A 15,465-nucleotide genomic window follows, 5' to 3' on the forward strand; every position below is an offset into this window, starting at 1 on the left:
GGCTATCATGTTATATCTAAATTCAGACTAATAATGCCATGTGAAGTAATGATGAGTTGTCAACTTTTTATATTTAGCTCAAGTGTATTGAAAGATAAACATTCACCAGTTTTTTTAGGGGAGGTAGTCTTTCACTAGGCGATTAAAGGGTATCATTATTTGTATATCCAAGTGTGGAAGCTGACAAATAAAATGCTACAATAGCGTTTGTCCATCAATATAGATGTATGTACGTACAAATAAAGTGCGGCGATGGATTGGCGGCAGTGGTGGCCGACGTAAGGCTATGGTGAGGTGGCGGCGGCAGATGCGGTAGGCAGAGGACAACTGGTTGGCTATTCATTGTGATAAACATGTTATCGAATATGGCTCCGACGATGGTGTGGCTCCGACAACATGAGAGGTTGTTCGAAAGACCATGCTCGATTCGAGAGTGAACTAGCCATGCCTCGTAGTTTAGGGCACTATGTAAAATTTCTTGCTGAACGGGCATGATTTTATGATATTTCATTTTGAACAATTACCATGTGTTCCGGTATGTATGATAAAAGCAACTTCGCGTCCATTTGGATCGGCGCGGACAAAAGTGGAGGCCCAACGCACCAACCCAAACCCAAATCTCGCCCGCCTGGCGTCCGTGCCGCGCATCTCCTCGGCATCTGCCGCGTTCCCACCTGTAGGCCACCCAACAAACGCTATTGTAGCACTTTATTAAGGCTATGGTGAGGTGGCGGCAGCAAATGCGGTAGGCAGAGGACAACCGGTTGGCTATTCATTGTGATAAGCATGCTGTCGAAGATGGCTTCGACGATGGTGTGGCTCTAACAACATGAGAGGTTGTTGGAAAGACCATACTCGATCTGAGAGTGAACTAGCCATGCCTCGTAGTTTAGGGCATTGTATAAAATTTCTCGCTGAACAGACATGATTTTATGGAATTTCATTTTGAACAATTACCATGTGTACCGGTATGTATGATAAGAGCAACTTCGTCTGCCTTCGTTTGAGTCGGCACCGATAAAAGTGGAGGCCCAACGCGCCGACCCAAACCCAAATCTCGCCCTCCTGGCGTCCGCGCCGCGCGTCTCTTTGGCATCCGCCGCGTCCCCACCTGTAGGCCACCCAACTACCGCCCGTTGTCTTATTTATGACGACCACTGACAACGGGCCCACTAGCCAGCTAGTGGAAGCGTCCTTTTTTAACCATGCGTGCGGCGGGGGCCGGCCTCATCCACTTCCATCCACATCTGGCCCCCACCACTCCCTTTACTTCCTCGCTGGCAACAGAAAACCCTAGCAAGCGATAGGCCTCTTCGGCAGCATCAGCGACAAGGGCAAGGGCAAGGGCACCCCCGACGCATCGTCCTCCCGTGCTCCTCCTCCCCCTCCTCCTCCGGCGCTGGCGCGTTTCGGCTCAGGTGCCGGCGCCTGCACATCCCGGTGCACTAAGCGCGGTGGCGCTGGGAGTACAAACAGTCGCTGCCCTACCCCGACGTCACGTGCCGCACCACTGGCACCTGGATCCGCACCGGATCCCGGTGCCGGCGGTTCCGCGGACCCAGCGGGCGTACGATGAGGAGGTGCAGGCGTCGCGCGCAGCTCACGCCGGAGCAACGGCGGATGCCCGAGTACGCCGCTGACTCTCCTAACTGGGAGGCTTGGTTTGCCCTCGAACACGAGGAGCAACGGCGTGTAGGCGTCGACACCGTCCCGCCGCCGTTTCCACCGCCGCCCCGGTGGGTAGAGCCGAAGGAAATGGAGGCGGATGCGGAGTACCAAGTCGTCTTCGAGGAGGCCCTGCAGCACGCGCTGGAGGCTAGCCGTCTCGAGGAGGACGCTCACTAGGATGGGCTGGAGCAAGCCCTTGCACTGTCGGCGGCAGGGGACTCCATCCACACCCCGCTCCTCGTCTCGCCTCCGCCACCGCCCGTCGAGCTCAAGCTGAATCCGGAGTCGACGCGGAAGCACTCCCCGCCTCCACCCACTTGGACCGGAGGAGGCCTACATGTGGACAGGCCAGCACCGCGAGTGGGTGAGCGCGCCTCTTGTCCACTACGCCGCGACGCCGGCGCAGGAGGCGGCCCACCTTGAGCGCTGGAAGGCGCACTGGCTCCGCCAGGAGTAGGCCAACGGCGAGCGACAGATGCGCTACGAGGCGATGCTGCAACGCGACGGGGAGGTGCTCTGGCTTGAGGAGGAGGATGAGGAGGAGCGCGCGCGGCGAGCCGCAATGCCGCCGCCCCAGCAGACGCTGGAGGAGGCTGCCCTGGCAGCGTACTAGGCGGCGTTCGGGTGGGCTAGCCCTGCTCCTGTCTTCATCAACCTCACCGGCGGCGATGGCGATGGCGATGTCGACGTCAAGGGCAAGGGCAAGGCGGACGACGTTTAGGGCAATGTGCGGGGCGACGTAGACTTTTTTATGTTTTAATTAATGTTTAATAAGGTTTAAGTGGATTTTGACCGGCAGTTGACCGGCCACTTATGTTTAATTATGTTTATTTCCGCAAGCTGTTTTTTTTTCACGCTGGCACATTCGGGTTCGCTTTTTGTTGGGCGATCAAACCGATCCATTTGAAAATGCGGACGTGCATGTCCGCCTGGCTGACTCAAACGGACAAAAAGCGGACAAAGCGCGCGTCCGTTTGGGTCGCCCCGTCAGAGTTGCTTTAAGTTTTTTTTAGAGGATGTATGATCAAATTGCCAAAGTAGAAACTGTTGCACGATGAAATTCCCTATGAACAAACGTTGGCCGGCTGTTTGACACAATGGATCTGTGAGTCTGTCAGCAGCGCACACACAACCAAACACCCTTCGGTCGGCGGTTGCGCGGCCCAGCGATCCACCAACCCGCGCCGCCGCTCCAATCCGCGCGCGCCGGCGGGGCGCCATGGCCGGCTGGATCTCCTCCAAGCTCAAGGCCGCGGAAACCCTCCTCCACCAAGCAAGCGCCGCGCTCCCCCCTCTCGTTCGTCCTCACCGCCCTCTCCAGCTCTTCTAACCATCCACTCGTCTTCTCCCACAGATCGACCAGCAGGCGGCGGAGTCGCTCGGCAAGTCCTCCTCCGCCTCCGACCTCACCGCCCTCCAGCAGCCCTCCTCCGCCGCGCTCCTCGACGCCCCCGCGCCGCGCAGGCCGCCGCCGGCAACCCCGCCCCCCTCCCTCGGCCTCCGCATCGCCGCCAGGCGCCACTCCCAGCCTCCCCCTCCGCCGCCCTCCGCGCCCCGCCGCTCCGCCTCTGCCGCGGCGGATCTCTCCGCGCAGGATCAGCCCGGTGCCGAGCCTGCCGTCGCGGTTGAGGCAAAGGCGGAGGAGGGTCGGAGGGATCGGGAGGAGGCCGAGAAAGGAGTCCCGTCTGAGAGCGGGAGCGGGAGCGATGACGATTCCGATGGGTCCGGGAGCGACGATTCGGAGGAGGAGAGGCGGAGGGAGGAGGAGCGGAGCCGGCGGCGTGCCGAGCGGCTCGCGGCAATGGCGGCGCGAGCCATTGCAGAGAGGGAGGAGGCCGTGGCGAGGCTGGAGGGGGAGAAGACCAGCCTTGAGAAGCTGCTCGCCGTGCGTGAGAAGGAGCAAGCCCAGGAGGTGAGTCTGCTTCAATCTTCATGGCGATTTTAGGTTCTCTTGTGTAGCCTGAGAGATTGCTACTATGTCCTACGACTCTATGAGCGGATTGAAAGAGAATGTTGCAAGCCTTAGCATTGATGATTACTCTACTTTAGCCATTCATGGAACGTTTGAATCGGTACAGGAGGTCATGCATATTTTTAGGGTCAGTTCAGGCAGTGTTTTGTACTCCCTCTGTACCGAAATACATGTCGCTGGAGTAGCAGTAAGTCAGCTACTCCAGCGACATGTATTTCGGTACAGAGGGAGTACTATAAGAAGCAATAAATAAGAACCCAAAACTAACGCATGAGAAGACAATCAGCATTAGTCGTTAAATAAGCGTTCAATTAGTCAATTGAGAGTTTGAGACCACTCAATTTTTTTTATCCATGAACACTATACACTAAAAAGCCCCATGAGAAAAATATAGCAATACACAATCAACGGATCACAGACTGAAATCAGTGCTAAAAAGTAAAAAACTCAGAGCAGTAACAGACTGGTGATAGGCTGATAGCAAGAGCAAAGTCCATCAACATAATTGGAATTCCCATGGCCAGGTTGCTTACTGCCATTGTTAAGATGAGCATAAAGTTGCATAGCAAGGGAAATGTCAAATTATATCATTCTTGTCAAATGTCTGCTTCTGTCTTCTCACAACTGTGTATTGTGACAAGATTGGTTGACAACTCAATTTCATATAATAAGTTGTCATGTGAGTTTGATTTCCAGAAAATGATATTTCTTTATCATCATTCTTTCCCAACTATTTTCATGTTTAATTGCAGGCTTCAGAGTTGCAGACTAGTATGATTGAAACCATGGAAGCTACAGAGATAGAGAAACAACGGCATCACAGCACTAGAATGGAAGCCCTTGTGCGGTTGGCTGAGCTTGAGGTGTGTGTCACCATGTTTAGAATGATGCATCTGTTCTTGTTGCCCTGCTTTTACAACAAGCAACACAATATACCCCTTTTTACTTTTGTGGCAGAGAATATTATGTTCTCAGTTTCCTAAAAGTGTGTGTATTAGGCTTTATACTTGCAGTATATAAGGCCCATATCTCTTACCACTTGCAGCATAAATTGGACATGTTAGTTTGTATAATCACTACAAGTCTCAACAATGTCTTTACCAAATATCTATGCAGGTTACAAATGCAGAGCTTGCAAAGTCACTTGCCAGGGAACAATGGAATTTGGAAGTTCAAGTATGTTTTATTTTCCTCTTCTACCTCATCTCTCTATGTCAGTTGACTGACTGTTGTTATTCATTTCCAGTTCCTTTTAGTACCTAAAGTTTGTCTGTATGTACAAGCGCACTTCCTCTGTATATACTATATACAGTTTTGCCGTGGACAACATTTTTTCAATGTTTGGCCGAAACAGTCAGTTAGGCATAGGATAGGGGTGTTGTGATTTCTACATTGTTAAAACAAAGGTATAGCCACTATCCTTACATTGTAACTATTTTGAGAATCAATTGAACCATGAAGTGCAATAATGTTATTAACTTGTACTGTATAACAAGAATATCATAGTGTCTATACTTGTGGTTCGGGGATCAGTTATAATTAGCTACCAACTTACCTACGCATTATAGTTGCTAACATTATGATAATATTCTAAAACACGCACCAAGCGTGGGCAGAGCAAAGAACTGCCAGAATTTTAAGATTTGTTCTTCCCTTTTAGATTGGGAGAACACAGGCATTTGCTAGTGCCTATATCGTGCAGAGTACATGGCCCAGTTTTTGGCATTTACCAAGAAGGAAGAGTGTATGTAGAAGGTCTTATTGTATGCTATGTGGGGCCGAACCGCATATAAGAGTGCCAGTAGAAGATTAGCTTATTTCATGCTTCTTTTTTGAATTTAGAGAATGGTGGCATTTGTTCGCGCTTGTATCGTGCAAAATTCAAGTTCCAATTCTTGATTGATTGTTTTCTAAAATGCTTCCATTAAGACGTAATTGGTGTATTTGGATCGGGATTGTCTAAATGAGGATGCTCTATGTATTCATACACAAATATGATTTAAGTGGCTAGTGGAAAATAGTTGCCATAGACCCTGGTAGTAGAAGTGAGTTGGACGAGCAGCGGAATACTACACCAATGTTGAGCAGAGTTTAAAATTTTGTTTTTCTTTCTATTATGAGTAGGTTGATCAAGTGGCTCATCTCCGAGAGGAAGTTGACTTGAAGACTTTTGCTCAAGACAGTAAGTTGGCCATTCTTTGGCTTTCTGTTCCTTTTGAGCTTTAAACACTTTTGTTTCTGATTATTACGCCAATTTGATATTATTAGCTTGACATTCTTTTCAGGAAGTTTCTCATTAGTAAATAGCACTAGTATTTCATATTCACTACATACGTCTTTATTTTTCAATGAGCAGAGTACAAGAGAAAGATAGCGAAGATACAGAAGACAAGTGCCCCTTTGGTTGATGAAGTATGCATTTGAATTACCCTTGATGTTATTTGTCTTCTATTCCATACGAAAGAAATGATGTTTGTTAAGCTGTTCAATTAAAAATATTAACTTAGGAAAGGCTTATCTTTTCCATTTGTAACTTCGTTGTGATTTTGTCTAGATAGAATCCTTGAGAAGATTAAAGCTGGAAGACGAAATCATTGATGCAGAATACACCCAGACCTGTGATAGAATTGTCAGCTTGAAGGACAAGGTATGTTCTCCGGGCTATAGCTTGAAAATCGATGGTTCATTTATGTTACTTCGTATGTTGATCTAGGGATTCTGTCCACATATGGCTTTACGCAATAATTGTTCTGTACTTTAGCATAGTACTGCTCAGGATTCGTTCCAGTGGAGTGCCAACTAGCTAAATATTTTGAGATCCCATTGATCTGGTTTGAGACACAGAGGTCAAAATAACTTTTATGTTTTTTTACTGTATACATGTTTCTTTTATGCTTTACATCATCGGGTAAAGGGGCGGAAATAAATTATAACCACAAATTAATAGCACATAGCTATCTAACTTTTTGTAGAATATTATTTGTGTATGTGCACCTTAGAGCATGCTATTCTTAGTACTATCCAGTGCTTATAGGCTGAGTGTCATTTGTTGAGTTTTTCTAATTTTTGTTTGCAGAAATTAGTTAAAATTAGATTAAACAATTGTCTGCATCGTGATTTCCTTTTTTTATCCATAGGCAAGGAAGATTGAAGAAAACATTGAGCTGACAAGAAGGGACATGGTGCAACCTACAGAGGTTGAAATTGAGCTCAAGAAGAGGCTCGATCAACTCACCGATCGGTTGATTCAAAAACAAATGCAGGTTAGCTCCTTGTATGTGCTGGTCCCGTGTTTGATTTCTGAATTATGATTGGAAACCTATTATATTTTATGGCATGTCTTGGGATTCCTGAATTGTGATTGGAAACGATTATATTTTATAGCATGTCTTGGAACTTCAGCACCCTTTTTATTCCAAATAGCTATTCGCAGAGGAAAATAATGCTTGACTAATTTTGCTTGGTTATAAATTTGTTAGCTAATGTAACGACCATTGGTTGATGTCATTATCTTTCTAGATAGTGGATCTGTCAATCTTCGTTGAAACCATTGGTTGATGTATGCTTTGGTACACTATGTAACGTTGAGATTAAAACGTCTTCTTTTTTCAGGTCGAGTCCCTGTCTTCAGAGAAGTCAACTTTGGTACTGAGAATGGAGGTATGCACATGTAAACCCACCCACCATATTCAATTCATCATAGTTTGCAGATTCCCAGTCAATCTACTCAGTTAAAACCACACGCAAACTGACATCGTTCGTCCATCATCTTCAGGCTGTTTCGAGGTCGCTTGACACCAACGCCTCGTCGCTGGCGTCTTCAAGCTCGTCGTCAAGGATAGACATCGAGGCCGGTACATGGCAAGATTCATATTCATCATATTCTTCCCCAAGGCTGCGTGACAGGATACGGACTGGGCAGCAGCACCTGGGATACGCGATACGGCAGCTCGACTCCATCTTCTCGGCTGGTCACATCTTCCTGCGGCGAAACCCGAAGGCGCAGGTCGGAGCTGCAGTGTACCTGGTGTGCCTCCACGTATGGGTCATGTACATACTGTCGTCGCATCCTGCTGTCCCGGACACCCGCCCCGGCGCCACCTTCTCTCTGGAGTCGATCAACAAGACTAGCATTTAAGTATTTAACCATGTGTGTTCTCTCTGTATTTTTGTTTTCCTTGTGTACATCATAGATATATACGTAGCCTATTGCTGTGCAGCGAGCAGCGAGACACATTACGACTTGTTGACATATCACAGATGACTTTACTAGTTTTGTGCTCGGTAGGCGAAGTGACCTGATGGATGGTTATACCAACTCAAATATGAACAACCTGAATAGCAATTCTGTCACATATGATTTCCCCCCTCTGGCACCTCATTTTCTGCAGTAACGTGCACTTAAGGTACAAACCAGCTTCGCGTGTGGAAGGAGCGATGGGTTTAGGTTTGATATTGCCTTGGAAGATGAATTGGCCTCCAAAGTGTGCAAAGAGATTCTTCAGAAAAGTATTCGGACACAGCGGTACTGACTTACGAAAAATATTACAACACGGTTAAAAATCATAATCTTGAGCAGACGATGAGTCGATGATAGTGTAAGACGTTTTTTAACACTACAGGAAGTAATTTTGACCAATGTGGTCTGACGAGTACTACAAGATCTGGGTAATCTGTTTTTTTTTTGGGGGGGAGAACTACTGGACCAGTGGTCTGATGAGCACCATAAGATCCGGGTAATATGGGAGATTCAACTTGTACTTTCATACATCATAGCTTCATGATATACTGAATGTAAGCTCCAAATCATAGGAATCCTGTGTAAAAAATAAAGCAAACTGAAGTGGTGTGAAGCATCACCAAACCACTGGCTCTAGATGCTACGTTTCACAGTACAAAATCATGGTAAGTATTTTAACTACTTAAATGCAAATAGTATATCTCGATAAGTATAGGACATGTGGTACTAAATGTCCATCGTGTTCTATTTCTTGTATATAAGACTAAAGAAAATAATGAGAAACCCACACGGAAAGACTGATGGGACGATGAGTGGGTCTGCACAAATATCATATGTAAGTATTATGTAATATTTGAAGTTCACATGTAATGTGTCAGCCAAAATATTAAACGTTTCTGACCTGTACCAACAACGTTCAATCATATTGCATGAAGAAATGCAGGCCAAGAAAACCGCTCCTCGAGTAGAAGGTGCGACGCCAAAAACAGAAGTGTAGATTGTTGTAGAGGTTCTCTAGGAAAAGAGCTTGTCGAGCATGTTTCCTGTAAGCATAAGAGAAAAGTCGTCTAGCTCGATGCAGAAATCAACCTCTCAGGAATGCATGAGAGAGCTTGAAGAAAGGCTTGTAACTCAGAAGTCAGAGATGAAAGCGTCAACTCAAAGGTATCAACAAGACCCGAATTCCAGAATAGTTTCCCAACAACAACAAAATTGAAGAGCTCAGAAGGAAACAACAAAAATAAATCGAAGCTCCGAAGAAGGAATAACAAGAGAAAATCGTTGTTCTTGAGATTAGGTTATTGTTGTTGTTGTTGTGATATTTGTAGAAGTTTCTTAATCAGTAGAAGGGATTGGATTGTTGTTGGGATTTTCTAAATCTATCGACTTTGCTAGAGTTTCTATTTACATTTTAGTTTTGGACTAGCGTTTACATTATCTTTTCACCACACAATCACGTTCATATTCGGATTAACCGTTGTGTAGTGCACAAAGTATTGGTCGTTTTTGTCGATTGGCTTCAGGTTCGATCCCACAGATCAGGAGCTGATGGAACACCTTGAGGCCAAAGTGAGGGATAAGGGCGCTATATCTCACTCTCTGATTGATGATTATAATTTCTATAGCTGTCACAGAAGGCACAAACAGAAATATTTTTTGAACTGTGTACTTGTAGTATTTATTGGACTGTATACTTGTAAAAAAACATACATGAGACTGGTTCTGGTATGGGATCCATATTCTCAGATCCAGGCCAGACCATCATTGCAAGACCGAGAGCGGGAATACTTCACCATTAAGGAATGACTGCATGGGACAATCTCCAACATGCGATGCGACACAGAATTTGCGAAATGCTTATCGAAAACCGAGGTGGCCTTGGGGACCTCAGATGCGGTCTAGTGATCAGGACTTGACTTCGGAAGACAGACTTGTTGAACCAGTTTTAAAGACCGACAACCGAAGAAGAAGAAGAAGAAGAACACGGAAAGGCAAGGCCGATATACATCCAGACTTGGAGACCGGTTCAGTGGCTATTGACGGTGTCCCGGACTGGGGGTCTCTCATCACGTCTTCTCCCGGCCTGGTGGCCCAGGCCAGGCCAGGGACCCCATGTCGGTTCACCAATGGGCCATGTCAAGTGGCCCATGGCGTATGAAAGGAAGAGTCCCGAAGACTTGTCGTATACATCAAGATACTAGAAATCGTCTACAACTCGCTCTCCTCGTACGTAGCCGACTAGGGTGTAACCCTTGTCCCCTTTGGTATAGGGTTAGATCATTTGTAAATTATACTGAAAGACATACAACAATCTCGGGGTAGATCATTTGTACATTATACTCCACCCAAAAGCAATAAACAGAAGCAGGACGTAGGGTTTTATCTCTCCTTAGAGCCTGGGTAAAAACTCGTGTCCTCGTTACCATCGTCTCTAGACCCTTAGTTCGGGATCCCCTACCCGAGATATGTCGGCATTGACTCCGTCAGTGTTGGTGACATATTAGGAAAGCTCCAATTGTTTGATCAATTTGCAAAAGGCTCCAATTGGTTTGAGAGAATGCACAACCGATCTACAACAGCGATGGTTGATCAATCGGGTTTGGTTGTCATGAACATATTCTGCTGCTCCTTGACACACCTCTACAACTAATGCCAAGCCTTGATGTCAAGCAAGTTGTGACGGTCGACTGTTGATACTTATGGCGGACTTGTTGTCAGATCACGCATAATGAAACATGTACACCACCTATGAGGTGGCCCATGTCGGTCCTAGCCATTGCAAGCAACTTTTAGAAAGCCTTCTCAAAGAATTCTACTACACTAGAGCAGAAGTGGTTCCAACCTGAGGCAAACTTTATAAAATTGAATGTTGATGCTGCATACTTTGAAGACAAAGGCGTGGGTGCAACGACAACTATTCTACATGATGATCAAGGTAAGTTCCTAGCGGTCCAGTGCAAACTTGTTCCATATGCAGCAGATGTGGTGACAACCGAGACAATGACTATGAGAGATGGTACCGACAAGCACTTTAGGTTTCTATTGTGTCGAGCCGGAGTCCAACTCCCAAGATGTGATCAATTTTTATACTAGGCAAACAAGATGGTGGGATGCGGTGTTTGCAATCTTTGCAGAATGTGTTGACATTGGAGCTACGATTGGGAAGGTCAAATTCAAGCATTGTTATCGTTCAGCTAATCAAGCGACACATGCGCTAGCTAATTTTAGTTTTTTGTAGTAAGTTATTCAGTAGATGGACTGGTGATCCTCCAGATTGTAACTCTATTTTGCGATTAATTTAGTCCATCATTGTCTTGGAGCGAAATAGTGGTGCATGGGCACCATGGCGCCTTTTTTTTTTAAAAAAATTAGAAAACATATTTAGAAGTTTTTAAAAAATACAAAAAAAATATGTGGAAACTTGTATGTGTTCACTATGGATCCATAAAATTTTGTTTTGAAAAAAAGTAATTTGTAAGCTGTACAAAAAAACAAAATTCCAGACAAAAAAAGAAAGGCCCATTTAAAAATACGTGTTTGTCTTTTCATTCTAGGTGACGTGTGAAATTTTGCGCATACAAAATATACATGTGTGTGTGTGTTTACAAAAAAAATTCAAATTATTTTTGCGCTGTAGAAAATAGTTTTATTTTAGAATTGTAGAAAATAGTTTGCACATATGAAATAATTTTCCGTGCACAACTTGCAATTTTCGATCATGGTCTTCCTTATAAAATAACTTTCACATACAATTTCATTTACTTTTTTTTTTGTTTTTGAGAATCTATACAATTATACTAGTAGTTGCCCTTCCCTTTTGGGCTGAATTTGACTTGCTCGGTAGGCCCAACTGGTCAAGTAATTACTACCTTTTTTCAAAACCCTCGTCTCGAACCTCCCCAAATCCGGTCGCTCAGGTTCTTGTCGCGCCGCCGCGCCGCCGCTCCCCACTTCCCCATCGGAGGCAATACCGCCTCCTCAATCGCCGCCAGCCTCAATCGAGAGTTCCAACCGCGCCGACCCCCATTCTCCTCCCAACCCCCACAATGGCAGCATCGCAGAGTTCAATATCGAGGGTGCCGTCGAGGTGCACAGAGACGGCGCAGGCCACGGTCGCGTTCGAGATCGCCGGCTACAGCCTGCACAAGGGCCTCGGTAGAGGAAAATACCTCCGATCCCCGGTGTTCTCCATCGGCGGCTACGACTGGTGCATCCAGTACTACCCGGACGGAAAATACGAGGACAACGAAGGTTACGTTTCTGTCTTCCTCGAGCTCCTGACCAAGAACGCAGAGGCGACGGTGCACTACGACTGGATGCTTGTGGAGCCGGTTAGGGGGCAGTCGATTGTGGTGCAGTACGGCAAAGAGCCACGAGTGTTTAACCGTCAAAAGTCGACTTGGGGCATACCATAGTTCATGAAGACCACTGCTGAAAAAGAGTTGGTCTACCTGCGGAACGATTGTCTGGTGATCGAGTGCGAGGTCAATGTCATCAAGGAAACACTTGAGATCGATTTGCCGCCGTCCGACCTTTTGGATAATCTTGCAACATTGCTAGAGGGGAAGAAGGGAGCGGACGTGACTTTCAAGGTGCAAGGGGAGGTTTTTCCAGCTCATAAGAATTTGCTTGCGATGCGATCTACGGTCTTCGACGCGGAGTTCTACGGGCCGATGGCAGACAAAGGGGCGCAAGACATAACTATTGACGACATGCAGCCTGCTGTTTTCAAGGCATTTCTTCACTTCATCTACACGGATTCATTGCCTTCCATGGACGATCTTGAGGATGATGACAAAAGAGAAATGTTTAAGCACTTACTCGTGGCTGCAGATAAATATGCGATGGGAAGGATGAAGATGATATGTGAAGGGATGCTATGCAAGTGTCTTGACGTTGAGACCGTGGCGACCATCTTAGCTCTAGCTGACCAGCATCATGGTAGCAACCTTAAAGATGCTTGCATTGAATTTATGTTCTCTTCGAATAAAATGGATGATGTGATTGCAAGCCAAGGGTATCTGCACCTCAAAAGATCTTTTCCTGGTCTCTTTGTAGAGATGGTTGAGAGAAGTGTCAAGTCCCCTAAAATTTAGTACGCCAACCTGGTATGAGCTACTGCTTATCCTTCAGTTCTGATAGATCTTTAGAGGCGAATGCCTTATGTTGGGTTGGAGAAGGGAATTAAGTCTTAGTAATTTCGCATGTCTATCCAGGTTAGGTACTATCTAGTTACTTTCCTGAGATGAGGGTGCCGTGTCTTTTAGTTTTCAGAGATCTTTTGGAGGGAGTGAGTTGGTTCTATAAAGTGTACTATGTCTCCAATGTATTGGTTGGCCGGTCTGATATAGGTATACAGAAATCCATGGTAGCTCACTAGTTGCCGTTTTTCTCTCTCTTATATACTTTTTTTTTTGAATTTTCAAAGGGGGGGGGGGAGTTTCCCCACCTGAATATTTTGTATAGATATGTGGACCAAAGGCCCAGATGAGGCATCTTACATTCACAAGGTCAAGAGAGAGGGGGAGGAGGTCAAACCCAGCAGCAGGGGCTTAAACAGGATTGGAAAAACAGGGCAGCCAGGCATCCACCGCATGCTTTAGGGGGCGAGGCAGCCGAACTCGCCAGAGCACCGCGTCGTCCCTGCACCGGCTGAGGAGCCCGGGGAGCGACGGAGGGGCCCTTTGAAAGACCACCGCATTCCGGTGCTTCCAAAGTTTCCAGCAGCAGAGCAGCAGGAAGGTGGGCCCCGTCCCCGCCAGCACCCGGGGCGGCGGGGTGAGGAGGTGAAGCGAACGGGCGGAGGTAGTCTCAAGGGAGCTCTTCCCAACCACAGTCCAGAAGCGTCGGGCGAACGCGCACCCGAAGATGAGGTGATCAGTTGTCTCGAGGGAAGCGGAGCAAAGGGGGCACCCTGCTCCGGCAGCGTCGACGATGTGCTTGCGAAGGAGGACGTCCCTAGTGTGGACCCTGGCCTGCACCAGAAGCCAAACGAAGAAACGTACCCGGCTGGGGGCGTAGTTGGCCCAGACAAAAGCCTCGAAAGGCACCCCAAGCCCACCGAAGTGACACAGCTGGTAGACGCCGGCCGACGAGAGGAGCGAGCCCTTGGCGCAGCTAGGGCGCAGAGACCGCTCGTCAGGCGACTCAGAGAGGGTCACGCCACCAATGATCCGAAGCAGCTCGGCACGCTCGCGCCCCCCCAGCATGGTTCAGGCGCGGAACCAGCACCGCGTCGATGCCGAGACGCAAGACCTGGGCCACGGAGGCTTCCGACGCGGTGGTATGGGAAAACAGCGAAGGCAGCCGCCACACCAGGGCACCTCCTGGGAGCCAAGCATCCAACCAGAAGGCAGTGGTGCGCCCGTCCCCCAACTGGACAGTGGAGATCGCCCTGTAGGTCGGCATGAGCCCCGCCAGGGAGGCCCAGTGGGAGCCAGGGAGGGTCAACGCCACCATCGGGGTGAGAAGGGAGCGCCCGAGCTCGGACCAAACCCAAGTGCCCCATGGCGAGTCCTGTTGAGAGTGAAGGCGGTGCAGCAGCTTCAGCAGTAGAGAGCGGTTCTGGACTGGGAGAGCACGCACCCCCAGTCCTCCCTCGCACTTGGGGCGGACCACCCGCTCCCAAGGAGAGAATTCCTTATTTGACACTCCCTTAAAATCATGTTCCTTATTTGGCACTGGAAAAAATTTCTTCCCTATATGACCTATAGTCTTAATTTCTTTCCCTATATGACACTCTAGTTCATTTTATACACGTGAAAAGACCTTTTTGCCCCTGTACATAATGTGACCAGAAATATGTAGCATTGAGCCTAATTAGGGAAAATTCGTAGTGAGCACAGCTGAACATGTTATCTCCTCCGTTGGTCTTTTTTGGGATGCGTGTGTATTTTGTATACCTGAGCGCATGCATCCAATGTATTTAGAACGTATTCAGCTGTGGGTCTAGTTTTATGCCGTATGGTTTGTGAGTGCGACTGTTTGACGTAGTTTTGTACGTGTGCTTTAACACTAAAATGCATTCTTAAAAATGAATGAATTTTTTAAGCACTTTTGTGTGTGCTTCGGTGATCACCTACCTGCATGCCATTAGTGCATCTGCACGTATTTGCATGGCCCATGCAGGATCTATAGCTGTATGGAAGGAAGTTGCGTGCTAGCACGAACGTACGCCCGGTTCGGTGCAGCCACCATGCGTATGTATATGAACCGGGTCATACGAAACTAGAATACATGTATTCGCTTGATCATCAGGGTGCGCGTACGTATTTAAATATCTACGTTCCTGCCGGCAAGCTGGTCGCATATATGTACACAAATACGTATAGACAACTAGCCAGACCGTGAGGTCAATTAGCACATGAACCATCGAAGGCCTCGGTGCTCCTCGTACGCAACTACATACGTACGGTGCACATACGCACCTACATACGTACAGTGCTCCTCGTGTTGCACAGTTGTATATGGTGATGCATGCTGGCGTGCTCCCATATTTAACAAAATATAGCATGGATCATTTCTACAGATATGCTACTGCAGGTATACAATCTAACCGGAACAGTAGCAAATCGACTGGCATGAC

General features: G+C 47.2%; 2 protein-coding genes and 2 pseudogenes across 2 annotated transcripts; 3 read left to right on the plus strand and 1 right to left on the minus strand.

Moving 5' to 3' along the window:
• The first annotated feature begins 2,746 nt into the window (after positions 1-2,746).
• Positions 2,747-7,997, plus strand: LOC125540068 (golgin candidate 2). The gene is made up of 10 exons (XM_048703644.2): positions 2,747-2,941; positions 3,023-3,580; positions 4,393-4,503; positions 4,757-4,816; positions 5,765-5,822; positions 5,997-6,052; positions 6,195-6,287; positions 6,778-6,903; positions 7,253-7,300; positions 7,416-7,997. The coding sequence occupies exons 1-10, from the start codon at positions 2,888-2,890 to the stop codon at positions 7,776-7,778; spliced, it is 1,527 nt and encodes a 508-aa protein (XP_048559601.1). The 5' UTR covers positions 2,747-2,887; the 3' UTR covers positions 7,779-7,997.
• A 3,929-nt stretch (positions 7,998-11,926) lies between these two features.
• LOC147987089 (BTB/POZ and MATH domain-containing protein 1-like) lies at positions 11,927-12,295 on the plus strand. The gene has a single exon (XM_087542274.1). The coding sequence runs from the start codon at positions 11,927-11,929 to the stop codon at positions 12,293-12,295; it is 369 nt and encodes a 122-aa protein (XP_087398400.1).
• Positions 12,284-12,976, plus strand: LOC125534303 (BTB/POZ and MATH domain-containing protein 3 pseudogene; annotated as a pseudogene).
• A 456-nt stretch (positions 12,977-13,432) lies between these two features.
• On the minus strand, positions 13,433-14,339 carry LOC147987090 (uncharacterized; annotated as a pseudogene).
• Positions 14,340-15,465: the final 1,126 nt, after the last annotated feature.

Source organism: Triticum urartu, chromosome 2A (assembly GCF_056163025.1).
Source record: "Triticum urartu cultivar PI428250 chromosome 2A, HENAU_Tu73, whole genome shotgun sequence".
Taxonomy (NCBI): domain Eukaryota; kingdom Viridiplantae; phylum Streptophyta; class Magnoliopsida; order Poales; family Poaceae; genus Triticum; species Triticum urartu.

Bases quoted from the DNA above. Each gene is read 5' to 3' on its own strand.
- LOC125540068 (XM_048703644.2), top strand. From the start codon at position 2,888: ATGGCCGGCTGGATCTCCTCCAAGCTCAAGGCCGCGGAAACCCTCCTC. The intron at 5,823-5,996 runs GTAAGTTGGCCA...TTCAATGAGCAG, and splicing joins GAAGACTTTTGCTCAAGACA to AGTACAAGAGAAAGATAGCG. The intron at 7,301-7,415 runs GTATGCACATGT...CATCATCTTCAG, and splicing joins CTTTGGTACTGAGAATGGAG to GCTGTTTCGAGGTCGCTTGA.
- LOC147987089 (XM_087542274.1), top strand. From the start codon at position 11,927: ATGGCAGCATCGCAGAGTTCAATATCGAGGGTGCCGTCGAGGTGCACA.